The following is a 19,534-nucleotide window of genomic DNA, read 5'->3' as shown; positions in this document are numbered from 1 at the left end:
GAGAAATGTCATTCAGCTGGCAATAGACGTGCTTGTGAGTAACCGTTGACAAGCTGACATGGCTTCATTTCATTGGCTATATTTACTGTTTTGTTGGATAGAGGAAGGATTTACCACGATGATTGTGGTATAGTGGTAGAAAATTCATATAAACGGTTTGATTCTTTTCAGATGTTTTTGATTTGTCCAAAATAATATGTAAAACTTATATATATATTTACAACATTTAACAATAATTCTAGGATGGCTCATTTACTGACAATTTATTTTATTGATTGGAATATAATATTAACTAAATACGAATAAGTGAAATTCAATAGGGAATAAATAAAATAAAATAAAATCATTGATCACATTAATTGGTAAATAATTAATAAATGATAATTTATTTATATTTTCTTTACCAATTAATATGATATTGTTTAATTAATTTGTTCAAACTTCATTTATTTATTTATATTATGTTATCGTTTTACCAACCATTGATTTTCTGTTATGTGAGCTGGTATCTAAAGATAACAATAAAAAGGTTTATACCCTAAGCAGTATTCTATTTAGTAGTTTCATTATTTTTCATAGTTAGGTAAACATGAAATAACAAAATATTAGAAATATATTAGGTATAGTTTGTCTCTATTAATTTAAAGTTTTAATGAGGGTGAATAATAATATGATTATAGGAAACGTGGAAAGCAGGAAATAATTTTTTAGGGTTAGTAGCTTTTTGAGCTCTTCATTTATAACTAAAGTCACACTTTCATCCTTATTTTTTTATTTTTTATTTTTTATTTTTTTTGGGTACCTTAGTCCATATGGTTAGGTTTTTTGTGCACTATGGCTGTTAAACTGTTTGTAGTATAATTTTTAACAATTTTGGGATGTAAAATGCATTTGATGCGCTATGCGGAGGTTTTGTGAAATAAAATAAAAAAAAAATTAAAAAAAAAAATAAAGCATCCAAGTGCAATTCATAATTGTTAAAATTTAGGAAAGGTTATGATTTCCTGCGCTCGAAAGCAGCCGCATAGTCCAGATGTGTAAGCAAAACAGAACATCTACCAATGAAAAGTCAATATACAAGTCAATACCGACCGTTGATTCGTCTAAACGTGTCGGCCTCAAGTGGGTTCGAGCATTTTTAGAGGAACGAAAAGCAGAAGAAGAACATTGAACGAAATAGCTAATGCCGACGTCATATTGCCACGTCATCATGAATAGATATATATATATATTATATAATGAAAAAAGGAAAATGGACCCGCGAAGGAGAAAATCATGGACCAGCTTCCGTCGTCTTTTTCTTTGTTAATTCTTCTTATATTTCTTTTTCTTTGGAGCAGAGTGAGTGGGACTACTTTGAGAGAGTGAAGTTTCTTTGCAATGGCGATTTTAGTGAATCTTGACTAAAGGTTGACGACGAAGAATCTCTCTGTGTTTCTTTTTCTTTTTTTATTTTTTATTTTCGCTTAGTTCATGTTCTTGGGATTTGGCTCTTTTGCCTTTGTGCTTAGAGAGCAAGGTTTCTGATCACTCCTGGGTATGCTTCTCTCATCTTTTCTGATAACGTCTTCTTCTTCTTCTTCATGCAATTTTTAGAACTTTCTGGCTTTCATTTTGCCTTGATGGTTTTGGATCTGTTTTAAAGATTTAGTTTCATATATGGGTGCCTAGTGTTAGCAAATAGGTGTCTTTCTTTTGTTTTCTATTCCTTTTTTTTTTCTTTTTTTTTTTTTTTGGGGGGGGGGGGACGCTTTCTTGTTCCAATTTGTTGGGCAGAATTTTCTTGTTTTTATGGGTGCCTAGAAATTGGGGTGTACTTTTCTAATGTGTTTCTGTTTATCATCGTTTTAGCTTTTGAACCGTTTTATGTTTGTTCATATAAAAGAGTATGCTTTATGGACTTTGATGGGTTTTGATTACGTGATATAAAAGTCGTTTCTCGGTAAACGTTTTTAACATATTATTTCATTCTCTAATTACTTTTGCTTGGCTTTCTAATTTGAGCCTTTGGCTGTTACCTGCAATTTCTAAACCCGTGTGGCGATTTTCTGTTGTTATTTAGATAGCGGCTTTCAAAATTCTAGATTTCTACTTGTTGTAAGTTAAGATTTTCATATTTCATGTAAAACCCAATTCTTAGAAATTCTGGCACGAACAAAGAATGAACATGTTTGGCTACCTATATTTCCAGTCAGTTGGTTTGTTTTTTTTTTTTTTTTTTTTTTTTTAATTAGATCAGGGACCAATATGATGAATTGAAGATCTAAAATTTTCTGCTTGTTTCTTAAAATTTCATTGAATCCATGGAAGAGATGCAAAAAAATTACCTTCTGTAAAACATGATATACACTACCTAATATTTTAAATATCTATCGATGATTGTTGCATTTGACCTCTTCTTGTTACTTATGTTTGAAACGGTTTTTTTTTTTTTTTTTTTTTTTTTTTTTTTCCCTTAAAACTTCTGTCTAACCAAAATTTTTTTGACCTTCTATAGTAAGCTTTTTACCAGAATGATTGCAAGTTTTGCAAATGATGGCACCAAAAAGGTGCCTATGAGTGGCTGATCATGGTGAAGCCTTCCTTGTATAATCGTACAAATTTAGTTTAACAACTTTCTCTTAATATATCACAACTCTTAAGCATAATTTTTAGCATTTTCAGGTGGTAATTTTATATGCACTTACCAGATTGAAAATAAGGAGAACTAAACTTGTAAGTTTGAGATTTTACTAGAAATAGCAGACCTCCTGCTTCTAGTCCTCTTAATTGCTTACTGAATTTTGATACTTTCCCATATTTCATATTGCATATGCAAGTTATTTTAACAAAAGATGGAGAAAAATAGAAACATGTTGAAGTATTATGTGGGTTTGAAATTCTGCTTAACAGCTCTGACTTGTTTATTATACAAAATATAGATTTTTCCATATCAGTAAAAGCTAGATATGATATCAAGCTGAGTCTTTTATATCTTTAATGAGTGGCAGCATATAGTAGTAAAGCCGCAGGAAAATCCTTTGTTTGGATGGGTAGGACAATACAAGTCTCTGGATTCCCTTCTTCTGTGTCTGCAGAACTTGTTAAGAAATTTCTGGAGAACCGTACAGGAGAAGGAACTGTTTATGCTATTAAGCTCCGCAAATTTAAGAATGGGGGAAGATACTATGCTATTGTTCAATTCACTTCCACCAGAGATGCTGAAACTATTGTTTCCTTGGCTAAAGCACGCCTATGGTATGGGACTTCCTATCTCAATGCCCGGTCAATGGACACTGATATTGTAGCCAAACCAAGAACCTATTTGCATAGGTTGGAAAACATAACGCTGCATTTTGGCTGTCAGATCTCAAAGGAAAAGTTTTCCGTTCTATGGAAACGAGAGAATGTTTCTGTAGATTTTGGAATTGGACTTCGGAAAATGTATTTTCATTTCATGTACCAGTACGCTGAATTTAAACTTCAGCTTTCCTATGAGAACATCTGGCAGATTGAGCTACATCGTCCCTCTCGTCAAACTGTCAAATATCTTTTGATTCAGGTGCTTAGATTATTTGTTTTTTATCAATGGAAATTCTATGATATCTTCTATTAATACATTTGATATTCACCTAAACCTTTTTTTTTTTTTTTTCTGCTGCAGGAATTGAACAGTTTGTTTCTTTTCTATGTCAGATTTGCTTGTCATGCCACGTTAAATTATTGTTTCATTATTTTAAGAAAACTAAGAATAGTTTGTGGGTGTTGTCATGGCTTGCTTTCCCTGATGAGTTAATGCTATTTTTTTTGTTTGTGAGAAAATCTGATTTTCTCAATTCCATGGAGAATTTACACTTTTTCAGAAATTTATTGAATTCCAGAATTAGGTGAATGGAATATTTTTGCAAATATTCTGTGAATATTTACTTATAAGACATATAGAAAATGGATCCCCATCGCCAATAAATGGCAATAGAGAATTTATTACCATGTTATCATAGCATGCCTTGGTTGAGTTATACCAGGCTGGATTTTCTCCATGAATAGGGTATTTAGAAATTGAGTATAATAACTGGCGAAGTGAAAATCATGTTTTGATGCATTTGTGTTTTTGGTAGACATTTTGATGTATATCTCAATTATTGGTTTGTGACGTTTTATTTATCTTGATCATCTTTCATTTATCAAAATTTTTGAATTAGAAAGCTTGAATCTTCCTTTGCATCATCCAAGAGAAATGATTGGTTAGATGTGTTCTGCTTGCCAACCCTCATTCCAGCTAACTGTTCCTCTTTTATGAAGTATGTTCTCTTCCTTCTGCCCAGCTGTTTTATCTATATTTATTTGAGAAACTAATGCATCTACTATGAATGCATTTATAAAGAAATTGGCTTATTACACTGAATGATGTTTCATAATTATCCTATGAAAGATTACATGGGATGCTGTTGTTCAAGCTTAATTCTGACAACCAAACATTTGAAATCCCTTATTTTAAGCTCTTCAGTTTACTTTTTCAACTGCCATTTGTGCTTAATAATCTTTGTAATTTCAAAATGGTTATCTTTGCTTGCAGATTACTGAAGTCTTAAAAGACTCTTAACATGTTTATATTATATATTGCAGTTGTATGGCGCTCCCCGGATTTATGAGAAGGATGTACCCTCTTCAGGAAATGTATATGAAGACCCTATCTTTAACTTCTTTAAGGATACTCCTGATGATCAATGGGTCCGGGCAACTGATTTCACTCCGTCATGTCGTATTGGTCAGTCTTCTGCACTATGTTTGGAGCTTCCCAGTGGTCCTCGACTTCCCAATTTTAAGGAAAACTTTGCTTATTATAAGGAGAGTGAAGGGAGATTTAGCTTGGAGACCGGTTTCCCTTTTTCTTGCAACTTGGATTTGGTCCCCATTGTTGGTCCTCCTTTAGATGTGCATTTGCCATACGATATCATATTTAAAATTAACGCACTACTCCAGCAAGGGTGTCTTACAGGGCCTTCATTGGATGCTGCCTTTTATCGGTTGGTTGATCCACGTAGAATTAATGTTGCATGTATAGAACATGCACTGGATAAACTATATAATTTGAAAGAATGCTGCTATGAACCTTCAACGTGGCTTAATGAGCAGTATAGAAAGTACTTCAAATCGAAGAGACCTCCAAAATCACCGATGATATCCTTGGATGCTGGGTTGGTATACGTGCGCAGGGTCCAGATAACCCCATGTAAAGTCTATTTCTTTGGCCCAGAGATTAATGTCTCAAATCGTGTGTTACGCCATTATCCCAATCATATTGATAACTTTCTTCGTGTTTCATTTGTTGATGAGGAGCTGGATAAAATGTTCTCAACAGATTTATCCCCACGTAATTCTGCTACAAAAACTGGACTTTATAAAAGGGTTCTCTCTGTTCTTAGAGATGGCATAGTAATTGGTAATAAGAAGTTCGAATTTCTTGCATTTTCATCGAGTCAATTACGGGATAATTCTACGTGGATGTTTGCTCCAAGCGATGGAATTACTGCAGCTGACATAAGAGAATGGATGGGAGATTTTCGCCAGATAAGAAATGTGGCAAAATATGCGGCCAGACTGGGTCAATCCTTTGGTTCTTCGACAGAAACTCTAAGTGTTAGTAGGCATGAATTTAAAAAAATCCCTGACATAGAGGTTGAGTATGGTGGAGTGAAATATGCTTTCTCTGATGGGATTGGAAAAATATCTTCCCAATTTGCTAGGAAAGTGGCCTCAAAATGTGGCTGTCAAGGGGTCACACCATCTGCCTTTCAGATTCGATATGGTGGGTACAAAGGTGTTGTGGCTGTTGATCCAGACTCACCATTCAAATTATCGCTGAGGAAGAGTATGTGGAAGTATGAATCAGATAACACAAAGCTAGACGTTTTAGCTTGGAGTAAGTTTCAGCCTTGTTTTCTGAATCGCCAGTTGATTAGTCTCTTGTCTACCCTTGGAGTTGAGGATCAAGTTTTCCTGAAAAAGCAAAGGGAAGCCGTGCAACAGCTTGATGCCATTTTGACTGATCCGTTACGAGCACAGGAGGCTCTGGACTTGATGTCTCCTGGAGAGAATACTAACGTCCTTAAGGAGTTGCTTATATGCGGTTATAAGCCTGATGCTGAGCCATACCTTTCAATGATGCTGCAAACATTTCGAGCATCAAAGTTGCTGGAGTTACGTATTAAATCAAGGATATTCATCCCAGATGGAAGAGCTATGATGGGATGTTTAGATGAAACTAGAACCTTGGAATATGGGCAGGTGTTTGTGCAATTTTCTGGCTCAAGATATAGGCAATTTGGAGATTCCCCCATGGTTGGTGGCAGTGGGACACAGCGACGTTTTATTGTTACCGGCAGGGTAGTTGTTGCGAAAAACCCATGCTTACACCCGGGGGATGTGCGTGTTTTGAGGGCTGTGAATGTGCCAGCATTGCACCATATGGTAGACTGCGTGGTATTTCCACAAAAAGGATCAAGGTGAGATACATTTCTGGTACTTAAGCTACATTGAAAACGATATTACATATCTTCAGTATTCCTGTTTTATTTTTTTTATTTTTATAATTTTAGTTATATTGTTTAGACTTAAGGAACAGACTCATGAATTTTATACACGAATACCATATATTCTGGTTAAATATATGAATAAAAAAAGGAAAAAAATTTAAGTAGGTTTACTGAGCATGGTAGACAAAAATCATTGCTGTGGAAAATCTCATGAAGTTCATTGTATGCTTTTGAGGATCAGGAGGTTGATAGTTGGTAATGTCTCTTTAGTGTTTCTTTATGTCAAACATATTAAGTTAATTTAGAATTTTTTTTATTTGTTTTGAGACTATTTATGTCTGCTTAGGATTTCTTTGTTTGTCATTAAATGAATATGTAAATAGGCCCTATTGGAATTGGGTTCCAATTTTGGGTTTGTTTAAACATAAAATATCGGAGTTTTTCAATTTTGGCAGCCTCCTTTCATCTCTATCTCTGTGCAATCGCTTCTTGTTATTCATCCGTAATTCCTATTTTAAGAAGCTGTGACTGACTCATAATATTAATGTTGAATCATCATAGCCCAACTTCACCTCCATTGCCAACAAGCTAAGAAAACTTCCACAGTGCCCTTCAGCCACAAAAAGCCTAGTGCCAAGAGCATCCTTCCCCTTATTTTGTTCTTTCTTTTCTCTCCTTCTTTCTCATTGTGGTGTTACGTTCGATATGTTACACAGACAATTTCTTAAAGTCTGGAAAAACTTTTGAATGAGTATGGGATTGGGATATGTGGCTCAATACAAATGGTGGAAACATTGTAGAAGCTTTCCTTAATGTCTAAATTTGAAAATTTCGTAGTTGATTGTAGTTCTATATTCTAAAATTTCGGGTGGTACTTAAATTTTCACTTTCACATGCACCTGAATCATCAAATCTGCTCGCACTGTGTGATGCAGTCTTTATTAATTTATTTTCCACTGCATGCATTTTTTTTTTTTAACAAAAACAGTATTGATAATTTACTTGGTGTAGGGCAAATATTTATTTGTTTAAATGTGTCGAGGTTTAGTTTGTAATGACAGAAATTTATTACTGGAATTTTCTTAAAACTTTTAATGTTTAAGTGTATTACAGTCCGGCTTGCCTGTGCTTTTACTTGGTTTCTATGCATTTTCCTTATGAACCTTGTGACTGATCTGATACTGAATCGTAAATGTGTTAGACCTCACCCAAATGAATGTTCTGGAAGTGATCTGGATGGAGATATCTACTTTGTTTGCTGGGATCCTGAATTAATTCCTCGACACCAAATCGAACCTATGGATTATACCCCAGCACCAAGTATGCTTAAAGATGATGATGTCACAATTGAGGTACTTCTCGCTATGCGAATTTATTTATTTTTTGTTTCCTTTTTTTCTTTTCCTTAATGTGTGCACATATATAATTTGCTGTTATGCGTATAATTCTCTTCCCTCATGCCCTTAGACGGCATTCTGCTTCTATGTTTGTGCATGTGTGTATAGAGAGAGATATAGAGAGAGAGCAAAGAATACTAATTAGATTTATATATTCTTATGATGCAGGAAGTCCAAGAATATTTTGCCAACTATATAGTCAATGACAGCTTGGGGATCATTGCCAATGCTCACACTGTTTTTGCAGATAAGGAGTACGGCAAAGCCATGAGCAGTCCTTGTGTAGAGCTTGCAAGATTGTTTTCGATAGCTGTTGATTTTCCAAAAACAGGCATACCAGCTGTGATACCACCTCATCTGCATGTCAAAGAGTATCCTGATTTCATGGAAAAGCCTGATAAACAAACATACGAATCACAGAACGTGATCGGAAAGCTTTTCCGCGAGGTGAAAGACATTGCACCAAATACCAGCTCTATCAGGTCCTTCACTAGTGAAGTTGCGAGGAAGTCATATGACCCTGACATGGAAGTTGATGGCTTCGAGGATTACCTCGATGATGCTTGCTATTACAAAAACAGTTATGACTACAAGTTGGGGAATCTGTTAGACTATTATGGGATCAAAACCGAAGCTGAAATACTCAGCGGGAGCATCCTGAGAATGTCGAAATCTTTTACGAAGAGACGGGATGCAGAGTCTATTAACATGGCCGTGAGGGCTTTGAGGAAGGAAGCCAGGAACTGGTTCAATGAGAAGAGAAGTGAATCTGATGACTTGTATGCAAAGGCTTCTGCTTGGTACCATGTCACATATCACCATAGCTATTGGGGTTCTTACAACGAGGGCATGAACCGTGATCATTATCTGAGCTTCGCGTGGTGTGTTTATGATAGGCTGGTTGAGATCAAGAAGGATAAAGCAAGTATAAGAAGGCGTCTGGGGCTGTCTTCTCTTGAAGAACATTTTGGTTATGGCCTGCGGTTGAATTGAGAAATTTCTGTTGAAACAATGATCATTTCGACCTGTAAAAAAAGTTTGTGTTTAGGCTTGTCTTAGTGTGTGAATGTGTTTTCGGATTGGAATAATTTGACTGCGAAATGCATATCATCATCCATTGTAAATTAAATCCATTTTCTGGTGCTGAAGCTTGCAAGTAATAATCTTTTTCCTAGAGATATTTGGTTTCTTTTCTTGATTTTCATTACATTATTGCAAATATATCAATCCAGCTAACATCCCGTAACATAGTGTGGGTTGAAAAAACATTCTTGGACGACATATTGAAGGATGTTGACGACCACATTAATATATATATATATATATATATATTGAAATTAGACCACTGCTAGTACTAAAAGAGAGAATAAACTGTCTAATAAGCATCTTTAAAATAAATGATACATGGTTTCGATTTGCTCAGCATCATTATTTTTTAATAAAAATTAAAATTGATTACTACTAAACCAAACATTGGCTGCTAGCGGGAATTTAAAAAAAAAAAATTAAAAGATAAATATTTGAAATTTAGAAGAAGAGAAAAAAAGGAAAATGAGCTAGGGGATTTTCTTTAAAATTTATTATTTTATTAAAAAGGTAAATATACATTAGTGATTAATAATTAATGACTATTATAATAGCGACTCATTTGTAGCAATATATTTATATATATAATATTCACAATATATATATATATATATATACAATATTCATAATATTTAATGATCATTGATTCTTATTTAAAAGATGAAATCAAATTCATTGAAAAAATCCAATCAATATTAAAAATAAATTTTAGTTTAATAAAGTAAAATGGGTATACATATATATTGAAATGAGTTTAAATTTTATAAATTATTTCAAATGATTTTCAATGTCATCTTTTATATATATATATATATATATATCTATTTATATTTATATTTTTTTCTTATTAAACTTATAAGAAGATAATAATTCTAAAAATGACTGAAGATTACTCATAACATGATAATCTGAGAAAATATTCATGACTTGACGATTTAAAAATGTTGACATACAGCGTAGCTTTAGAAATTTCAAATTAAAAGCGTATAAGTATTGTTATTATGTATGTTTTACAACACCGCCGTAAAAATCAAAAGAGTGGCAAGAAAAAGGTAAATATTTAAAAAATGGTGAATATTATGGAATTTTTGTTCAAAAACTGAAATAATTACCATGGAAATATATGATGAAAATTTTAATGGAATTATATGGGAAACTTTAACTAATTCAAAATTTTGAAATATATTCTTCCCTTAGATATGCATTTTGTTTTGTTTTGTTTTGTTTTTTTTAAATTTTATTTTTAAGGATTTTGGAAAAAAGTTTCAAACCAAATTTTGGTAGATTATATATATATATATATATTTTAAAATCTTATATTTTCAACATCTCTTATTATTTTCTTTCTCTTAATTCCAACTTTCAAGTTTATATTATTATTTTGTTGATGAAGAGCTTGAAACTATAGAGTGAAAAACGAAAAAGCCTAGAAAAAAAAAATAAAATAAAAAGATTCTATAAAGCAAAATTAAAAAGGGAAAAAATAAGATAACCAATCATACAAGAGCATCTTCGTCAATGCTCTTCATTTCGTAAAGCATAATTTTTAAATGAAAAGCATTTTTAAAGATTTTAATAAAAAATAAATTTTTTTAGTATATTTCACTGGTACATTAATAGTTACTTTTTATTTTTTATTTTTCTATAAATAATTGTAACTTACCTTCTCTTTTTTTTTTTTCCATTATCATATATAAAAAAAAGTTAATATTTAAAAAATATAAAATTTTAATTACAATTATACATAAAAAATTGTGTACTAATTAATGAATTTATTAAAAAAATTATATAGAAGGTAAAGCTCAACTCACTTTGCAGTGTATGAGTTAAATTAATTAAATTAAATTTAAATGCTCTGAAAAAGTTATGATCGACTGTGCTCGAGCTCAGAGCAAAGTTGTAACGTGTTAGCAAAGTAGGATATTTAAATGAAAAAGTCAAACGCAAAGGTCAAAGTGACCAATCAAGTATGGAAACGCGTCAGTTTCAAATGAGTGTGAGTAAATTTTCTTTTCAAAAAGAAAGAGGGAAGATCACTGGGTGACATAGCTCATGCAAACGTGGGATTCCCACGTCAGCACAAATATGTTGTTGAGGAAAAACGCATCCGCGAAGGAGGGAATGACTTTCCTTTTTTTTCCTTTTTTTTAAAAAAAAAAAATATATATATATATATATATATATACTTTTTCTTTTTCTCTTTTTGACTAGAGTCAGTGTGGAAATATATTATTTTTTTTTTTAAATTTTTTTTTTTTAAATTCTGTAAACAAATGGCGATTTCAGTGAAGATTTGACCATAAAGGTTGACGAAAAAGAGACTCATTCTCTTTGTTCTTTTGCCTTGTTCATGTTCTTGGGCTTTTGCTTAGTGAGCAAGGTTTTTTTTGGTCACTCTTGGGTGTGAACATTCACTCTCTTTTTGGTACGTTTCTGATCAACTTCTTTCTTCTTCTTCTTCTTCTTTTTCTTCTTGCAGTTTTGTGACATTGTGGGTTTCCTTTGCTTTCATGGTTTTGATTATTTTTGTGGGTTTTTGATCTCCTCTGAGTCTGAGCATGTTTTTCAACTTTTTTTTTTTTTTTTTTCACGGTGATAGAATGATTTTGTTTGATCTATGGGTGTGCCCAGTGTTACCAAATGCTTTTTTGCTTTTATTTTTGTTCTTTTTTCTGGCAATGCTTCCCCTTTCACTTTGTTGATTAAAATTTTGCTTTATATCCCCTAATTGTAATCTTTTGGAAGTTTAATTACTTAAGTTTGTATGTACTTTTTTCTTTGTCTTTCCTTTTCTATCTTTCTATCTTTTGAATGGTTTCTTACTATAAGAGAGCATGGTCTGTGGACTTGGATGGATTTTGATTGCTTGCTTACAAATTTGTTCTTGGTTAACATTTTAACATATGTTTTCCGTTGCATGTGAAATTCTACTTATCAATTTGAAATCATGGAGAACTAAGCAGCAAAATTAGGCCTCCCTTTTCTAGTTCCCTTGACTGTTTATTTAAAATGAAAGTTACTACATAAACCAATTTCCTTTCCCTATATTGAACATTGCATTATTTATTTCCAAGTTATTTCAACAGAAAAAAATGGAAGACAAATTAAAAGTTAATACATTTTAAGGGTGAAACTAGAACAAAGTTTTGGTGTCACATTACTCATGTATCTCTTAATTTTTCTCATACATTCTTGCTTCCAAAGGGGCCATTTGACTTTTGATCTAAATGCATAAGATTTTCCATATTGGTTTCACTATTGAATTCTGCATAAGAGTTTTGATTTGTTTTTACAAATGTAGATTTTGATTTCATATCATTGAAAATTATTGTATGGATGCAAGCTGAATCTTGGGTATGTTTAATGGGTGTCAGTGTGAAGCAGCAAAACTGCTGCGAAATTCGCTTTGTTCGTATGGCTAAGACTGTACAGTTGTCTGGATTCCCTGGTAGTGTATCTGCAGATACTGTTAAGGAATTTTTGGAGCGATATACAGGGGAAGGAACTGTTTATGCTATTAAGGTCCGCCAACACAGGAATCAGGCTTCAAAATCTTATGCTACTGTTCAATTCACTTCGGCCAAAGATGTTGAATCTATTATTTTCTTGCCAAGACAACGCCTAAGGTATGGATGGTTCTATATCAAGGCTCGAGTAATGGAAGTTGATATCGTACCAAAGCCAAGAACCATTTTGCATAGGTTGCAAAACATTACACTGTATTTTGGCTGTCAGGTCTCAAGGGAAAAGTTTTCTGTTCTGTGGAAAGAGGTGAATGTTTCTGTAGAGTTTGGGAATGGACTACGGCAACTACATTTTTATTTCAAACACCAGCACATTGAATATAAGCTTCAGCTTTCCTATGAGAACTTATGGCAGATTCAACTACAGCGTCCTCGTCGTGAAGCTGTTAAATATCTTTTGATTCAGGTTCCTAGTTGATTTATTTATTATGGATGGAAAATTCTATAATATCTTCTATTAATACTTTTGACATTCACCAAATCCTTTTGGTATCTGCTCCAGGGATTGAATAATTTGTATCTTTTCCATGTCAAATTTGCTTTTCATGCTATATGAAATTTGTGGTTGGTAGTATTTTCAGAAAACTAAGGATTATTGTAGACTCTTGTGGATGTTTCCATGGCTTGCTTTTCTTCAATGCTATACTACAGTGTGTGAGAAATCTAAATTTTTTAGTTTGATAACTACTGGAAAATTTACACTATCCAAAAATTTAGTAGATTCCATAATATTGATAAATTTAAATTTTGCAAATAATCTGTAAAGAGGTGTTTTTTATAATAGAAAATGGATCCTTATCATTAATACATTGCAAAAGAAAATTGATTATTATATTATTAAAGCATGCCTTGGTTGAGTTTTACCAGACTAGATTGCTTTCTCCACTGAATAGCACATTTAATTAAGTATTGCAACTGGTAAAGTGAATTTGTTTTGAATTTGTTTTTTTTTTTTTTTTTTTTTTTCATATTCGATTTATTTTGTTGTGGTAGTTTAGAAAACTTTGCACCATCCAAGAGAAATAATTTATTACATATGTTGCCTAGCCCTCATTGCAGCCAAGTGTTCCTCTTTTATGAATTATGATCTCTTCTTGACAGCTTGCTCTATTATTTAAACTTTTACTTTCTTATTGCCTGTAGTTGTTCCAGAGAAAAGTTGCTTACAGATTATAGAGAGATTTTGTTATCAAATTGTATGATGTTATAATTATCCTATGAAAGGTCAGATGGGATTCTGTTCTTCAATATAATTCTGATAACTAATCTTTTGAAATCCCTGAATTTAAGTTCTGCATTTTACTGTTGCAACTTTAATTGGTGAACAATTTATCTTCTCTGTGATTTGACAATGCTTATAATTTTCTCTGCTTGCACATACCTAAGGTCTTAAAAGGAGTCTTAACATGTTTGTTATATATTGTTAGTTGCTTGGTGCCCCCCGAATTTATAAGAAGGATGTATGCTCTTCCAGCAACGTTTATGAAGGCCCTTTCTCTAACTTTTTCAAGGATACCCTTGATGATCAATGGGTTCGGGCAATCGATTTCACTCCATCATGCTGTATTGGTCAGTCTTCATCGCTATGTTTGGAGCTTCCTAGTGGTCCCCAACTTCCAAATTTTCGCGAAAACTTTGCTTATTACAAAGAGAATGGAGGGAGATTTAGCTTAGAGCCTGGTTCCTCCTTTTCTTGCAGCCTGGATCTAGTTCCCATTGTTGGTCCTCCTTTAGGTGTTGATTTACCATATGGTATCTTATTTAAAATTAACTCACTGCTCCAGCACGGGTGTCTTACAGGGCCAACACTGGATGTTGATTTTTATAGGATGGTTGATCCACGTAGAAATAATATTGCATGTATAGAAGATGCCCTGGATAAACTATATAATTTGAAAGAATGCTGCTATGAACCTTCAACCTGGCTTAATGAGCAATACAGAAAGAACAAGACATCAAAAAGAAATCCAAAATCATCAGCAATGTCCTTGGATGATGGGTTGGTATATGTGCGCAGGGTCCAAATAACTCCATGTAAAGTCTATTTTTATGGTCCAGAGAAAAATATCTCAAATCGTGTGTTACGCAATTATCCCAATGATATTGAGAACTTTCTTCGTGTTTCATTTGTTGATGAGGAGCTTGATAAAATGTACTCAACAGATTTATCTCCATGTAACTCTACTGCAAATGAGGATAGAAAAACTGAACTCTATGGCAGGATTCTTTCTATTCTTAGAAATGGAATTGTAATTGGTGAGAAGAAATTTGAATTTCTTGCATTTTCGTCAAGTCAATTACGGGAAAATTCTACATGGATGTTTGCTCCTAGCAATGGAATTACTGCCGTTGACATAAGAGCATGGATGGGAGATTTTCGCCAGATAAGAAATGTAGCAAAATATGCAGCTAGACTGGGTCAATCCTTTGGTTCTTCGACAGAAACTCTTAGTGTTGGTAGGCATGAAATTGAAAAAATTCCTGATATAGAGGTTGAGTATGATGGAGTGAAATATGCTTTCTCTGATGGGATTGGAAAAATATCTTCCCAATTTGCTAGGAAAGTGGCCTTAAAATGTGGCTGTCATGGGGTCACACCATCTGCCTTTCAGATTCGATATGGTGGGTACAAAGGTGTTGTGGCTGTTGATCCAACCTCATCATTCAAATTATCGCTGAGGACGAGTATGTGCAAGTATGAATCAGATAATATAAAGCTCGATGTTTTAGCATGGAGTAAATTTCGGTCTTGTTTTCTGAATCGCCAGTTGATTAATCTTTTGTCTACCCTTGGAGTGGAGGATCAAGCTTTCCAGAAAAAGCAAAGGCAAGTGGTACAGCAGCTTGATGCCATTCTGATTGATCCATTACGAGCACAGGATGCTCTGGACTTGATGCCTCCTGGAGAGAATACCAACATCCTAAAGGAGTTGCTTCTATGCGGTTATAAGCCTGATGCTGAGCCATACCTTTCAATGATGCTGCAAACATTTCGAGCATCAAAGTTGCTGGAATTACGGATGAAGACAAGGATATATATCCCAAATGGACGAGCACTGATGGGATGTTTAGATGAAACTGGAACCTTGGAATATGGGCAGGTGTTTGTGCAATTTTCTGCCTCTAGATATAAGCAATTCTTTCAAGATTCCTCCATGCTAGGAAGCAGTTGGAAACAGCAGCCTTCTATTGTTAAGGGAAGGGTAGTTGTTGCAAAAAACCCATGCTTACATCCTGGTGATGTGCGTGTTTTGAAGGCTGTGGATGTGCCAGCTTTGCACCATATGGTGGATTGTGTAGTATTTCCCCAGAAAGGACCAAGGTGAGATACTTCTCTGGCACTTATAGCAACATTGCAACTGTTGTTACAAATCTCCAGTAGTCCAATATAATATCTTTTTAATGAGGTGTTAATTATAAAGTGTAGGCATTGGAAAATGTCTTGCATTTATACACCATATCTGGTTTTGAATATATAAGATATGAAAGTAGGTATACTTTTCGAAATTATCAATGAAACCTAAATTCTAGAAACTGTAGTCCAAATGATCAATGTTGAATTTTCATCGCCACCATTGGAAGCCCAATGCCTAGAGCTTACACTTCCTGTCTTTTTCTCTCTCTCTTTTTCTTGTCTCTCCTCTATTTATATGTACTCCATCAACTTCAAGTATGTTACAGAACATTTGAATGGGTATCAGTTTCGGATATGTCGCCACTAAAAATGGTGTAAAGATATCTCTAGTATAAGTTTTCTTTATCGTTTTAAGTTTGAAAATTGGATTATTTGCTTGCATAGTTGCATGGTCTATATCCTGAAATTTGGGTTAAGCAATCTTCACTCTCACGTGCAATTAAAGTCCTGAACCAAAAAGTGTACTTGCTAGAATTTACTTTTGTTATTTAGAATCTACTGTTGGAATTTTCTTAAACTTCTAATTCTTAAAGCATATTATGAGTGCTGCTTGCCTCTTTACTACTTGGTTTTTCTGCATTATTGTTTAAAAGTTTTTCCTTCTAAACTTGGTGACTGATAGTACGAACCAAATTTTAATGTTAGACCTCATCCAAATGAATGTTCTGGAAGTGATCTTGATGGAGATATCTACTTTGTTTGCTGGGACTCTGAATTAATTCCTCCCACACAAATCCGACCTATGGATTACACCCCAGCTCCAAGTCTGCTCTTAGATCATGATGTCACAATGGAGGTACTTCTCTTTTGTATGATTATGCTCGAATTAATATTGTTATTTTCCGTTTTTGTTTTTCATCTTCCCCACAACCCACCATTTATATACGTTATATAAAATATATTATATATATTTGCTTTCCTCATATACATAATTTATACCTAGTTTCCTACTCTGTTTATATATCTAGAAGCCAAGAATATGATTCTCTCTCTATCTCTCTCCCACTCCTGCCCTCCCTTTTTTTGGGTGCAACCATATCATGATCTAATCATATATTGTACTAATTAATGTGTGGTACTGCTATTTCTATGATTTTGTTTTTTCTTAGTGCTCACCTCAAGAGCGAGACGAATAAACTGTCACTGGTGTTGAATCAATATTTATTAATGTTTCTAATCTTTATTTCTTGCTTGTTATATTTATCAATGAGAATATGAATAAAGATTTTCTAAATATGGATATACAAGGATGAGGCTCAGGTTAGGATGACCTGACTCTTTAATCCTAAATCCTGACATTCGATTTGTTACAACTGGGCTGGGCTTTACGTTTTTTTAGCCCAGGTGATAAAATCAAAGGTCGGGATCGTCATTTTAAAAAGTCAGGTCATCTTGACCTGAGTCTAACTATAAATATAAATATAAATATATATATATATATAGAGAGAGAGAGAGAGAGAGTTGTATATGTTTGTCTAACCCCTTATTTGGTAATGTTATGTTTTTCTCTTTCTCTTTTTCATTTTTGTTTGCGAGATCAAACATACATGAATGATAAATGACTACTGTGTTTTGTCATTTATAATAATAAAAAGAAAAATATTTATCAAAATGAGTCTCATTGTTTAAACAATTTGAAATAATTTTCAATTTGGTGTTTCTGTTTGTCTTTTTATAAATCTTGTAGCTAGTTTCTGTAGACTTGTTGTTATACACAAGCAAATTATACACTACTAAGTTGAAACCTTTAAGGTAAAATTGAAAACCAAAAAAGTAAGCATCACCAAATGAGCACTAAGTAATCAATTTAAATGATTTTCATGTTCATGTGGATGTGAGGGAGTGAGGGAGGGACCATTTGATTTGCTATACATGAAAGAGGGCCTTGTGATGTGCGTGTGTGTGTATATCCTTTTTTAGAAGATAAAAAGAAATGAAGCATTCATACTCAGAGAGACGTAAGCACAAGATTTTATTTTCCTGTAATTATCACTTTCAGGGTATTAATTTACATCTATGTCAAAATTTTGGTTCTTTCTTAAGCATAATATATAAATTATATGTTGATATCAGAATGTATTTGATGAATTCACACAGATAATGCATAAAAGATAATCACTGATGTAACTGACTAGACACATCAAACAGCTTAGGAGAACAGTTTGTTAACAATGCCAGTATGCTTATACTTGGATACTCTTATGCTTTTAACCCTTTTACCCTTTGCGCCACAGAAAATACTTTGCTAACTGAGAAAGTAGCGTAATGTTAATTAGATTTACATTTTCCTTTGATGCAGGAGGTCCAGGAATATTTTGCCAACTACATTGTCAATGATAGCTTGGGAATTATTGCCAATGCTCACACTGTTTTTGCAGATAAGGAGTACCAAAAAGCCAAGAGCAGCCCTTGTATAGAGCTTGCCAGATTGTTTTCAATAGCTGTTGATTTTCCAAAAACTGGCATACCGGCTATAATACCACATCATCTACATGTCAAAGAATATCCAGATTTTATGGAAAAGCTGGATAAACCTACCTACGAATCTCAAAATGTGATTGGAAAGCTTTACCGTGAGGTGAAGGACATTGCGCCGCATACTAGCTCTATTAAATCCTTCACTTATAAAGTTGCAACAGATTCTTATGACCATGACATGGAAGTTGATGGTTTCGAGGATTATATCGATGATGCTTTCTATTACAAAGGCAATTATGACTACAAGTTGGGAAATCTGTTAGACTATTATGGGATCAAAACAGAGGCTGAAATAATTAGTGGGAATATCATGAGAATGAAAAAACCTTTTTCAAAGAGACGGGATTTGGAAGCAATTAACATGGCTGTGAGAGGTTTGAGGAAGGAAGCTAGGAACCGGTTCAATGAGAAGAGAAGTGGTACTGATTATGGAGCCGATGATGTATATGCAAAAGCTTCTGCTTGGTACCATGTCACGTATCATCCTAGTTATTGGGGTAGTTATAATGAGGGCAGGAATCGTGAACATTATCTCAGCTTCGCATGGTGTGTTTATGATAAACTGGTCCGTATCAAGAGGGACAAGGCAAATATAAGAAGACGCCGTCGACAAGGATCTTTCCTGGAAGACCATTTCCGTTATGGTTTGCATTTGAGGTGATAAAAATTAGCTTAAATAAATAGTCTTTTGAGCATGTAAATTTCTGTTTAGACTCATCTGGTGTTTAATGGAATGGCAGAATTTGACTATGAATGTTCAACCATATTATATTTTGTAAATTAAATTCCTTTTCTTATGTTGAGACTACGGAAGTTATAATCTTTTCCAGAAAGATGTTTTGGCTTCTTTTCTTGGTTTTGGAGGTTCTGCTAGCCTGCTTGTGAAGGTTCTATTTTATGCCTTTTTAGCTGTCCTGATCCAGCTGATAAATTCCATGCTCAATCTGAAGTCTCAAGAAGTTAATAATATTATTTATTAGGCCAAAAAAAATCATATCTTTTCAATAAATTGATGCATGTATTTCCATATATATTACTAGAATTGGATTTGGTCACCAAAATATATGAAAAGAAAGAGAAAGTACTTAATTATTTGGCATAATGTGGAAGCTAATGCAT

The 19,534-nt window shown here is 33.5% G+C and overlaps 2 protein-coding genes across 3 annotated transcripts; both read left to right on the top strand.

Moving 5' to 3' along the window:
* The first annotated feature begins 1,257 nt into the window (after positions 1-1,257).
* On the top strand, positions 1,258-9,088 carry LOC112493102 (RNA-dependent RNA polymerase 1-like). Its single transcript, XM_048462447.2, has 5 exons — positions 1,258-1,537; positions 2,991-3,541; positions 4,606-6,485; positions 7,717-7,867; positions 8,081-9,088. Exons 2-5 carry the CDS (start codon positions 3,029-3,031, stop codon positions 8,903-8,905), a joined length of 3,369 nt encoding a protein of 1,122 aa, XP_048318404.2. The 5' UTR covers positions 1,258-1,537; positions 2,991-3,028; the 3' UTR covers positions 8,906-9,088.
* Positions 9,089-11,233: 2,145 nt separating this feature from the next.
* On the top strand, positions 11,234-19,212 carry LOC107406416 (probable RNA-dependent RNA polymerase 1). 2 transcript variants are annotated; one of them, XM_048463294.2, is made up of 5 exons: positions 11,234-11,423; positions 12,451-12,928; positions 13,950-15,844; positions 16,583-16,733; positions 18,237-19,212. In XM_048463294.2, exons 2-5 carry the CDS (start codon positions 12,656-12,658, stop codon positions 19,074-19,076), a joined length of 3,159 nt encoding a protein of 1,052 aa, XP_048319251.2. In that variant the 5' UTR covers positions 11,234-11,423; positions 12,451-12,655; the 3' UTR covers positions 19,077-19,212. The 2 variants fall into 2 exon arrangements, with proteins under 2 accessions (XP_048319251.2, XP_048319250.2); XM_048463293.2 differs by having other exon boundaries at positions 12,373-12,928.
* The last annotated feature ends 322 nt before the right edge of the window (positions 19,213-19,534 follow it).

Source organism: Ziziphus jujuba, chromosome 12, assembly GCF_031755915.1.
Source record: "Ziziphus jujuba cultivar Dongzao chromosome 12, ASM3175591v1".
In the NCBI taxonomy this organism is placed as follows: domain Eukaryota; kingdom Viridiplantae; phylum Streptophyta; class Magnoliopsida; order Rosales; family Rhamnaceae; genus Ziziphus; species Ziziphus jujuba.
Note: the sequence above shows the minus strand (reverse complement) of the source record. Positions and strands in the feature narration are given on the sequence as shown.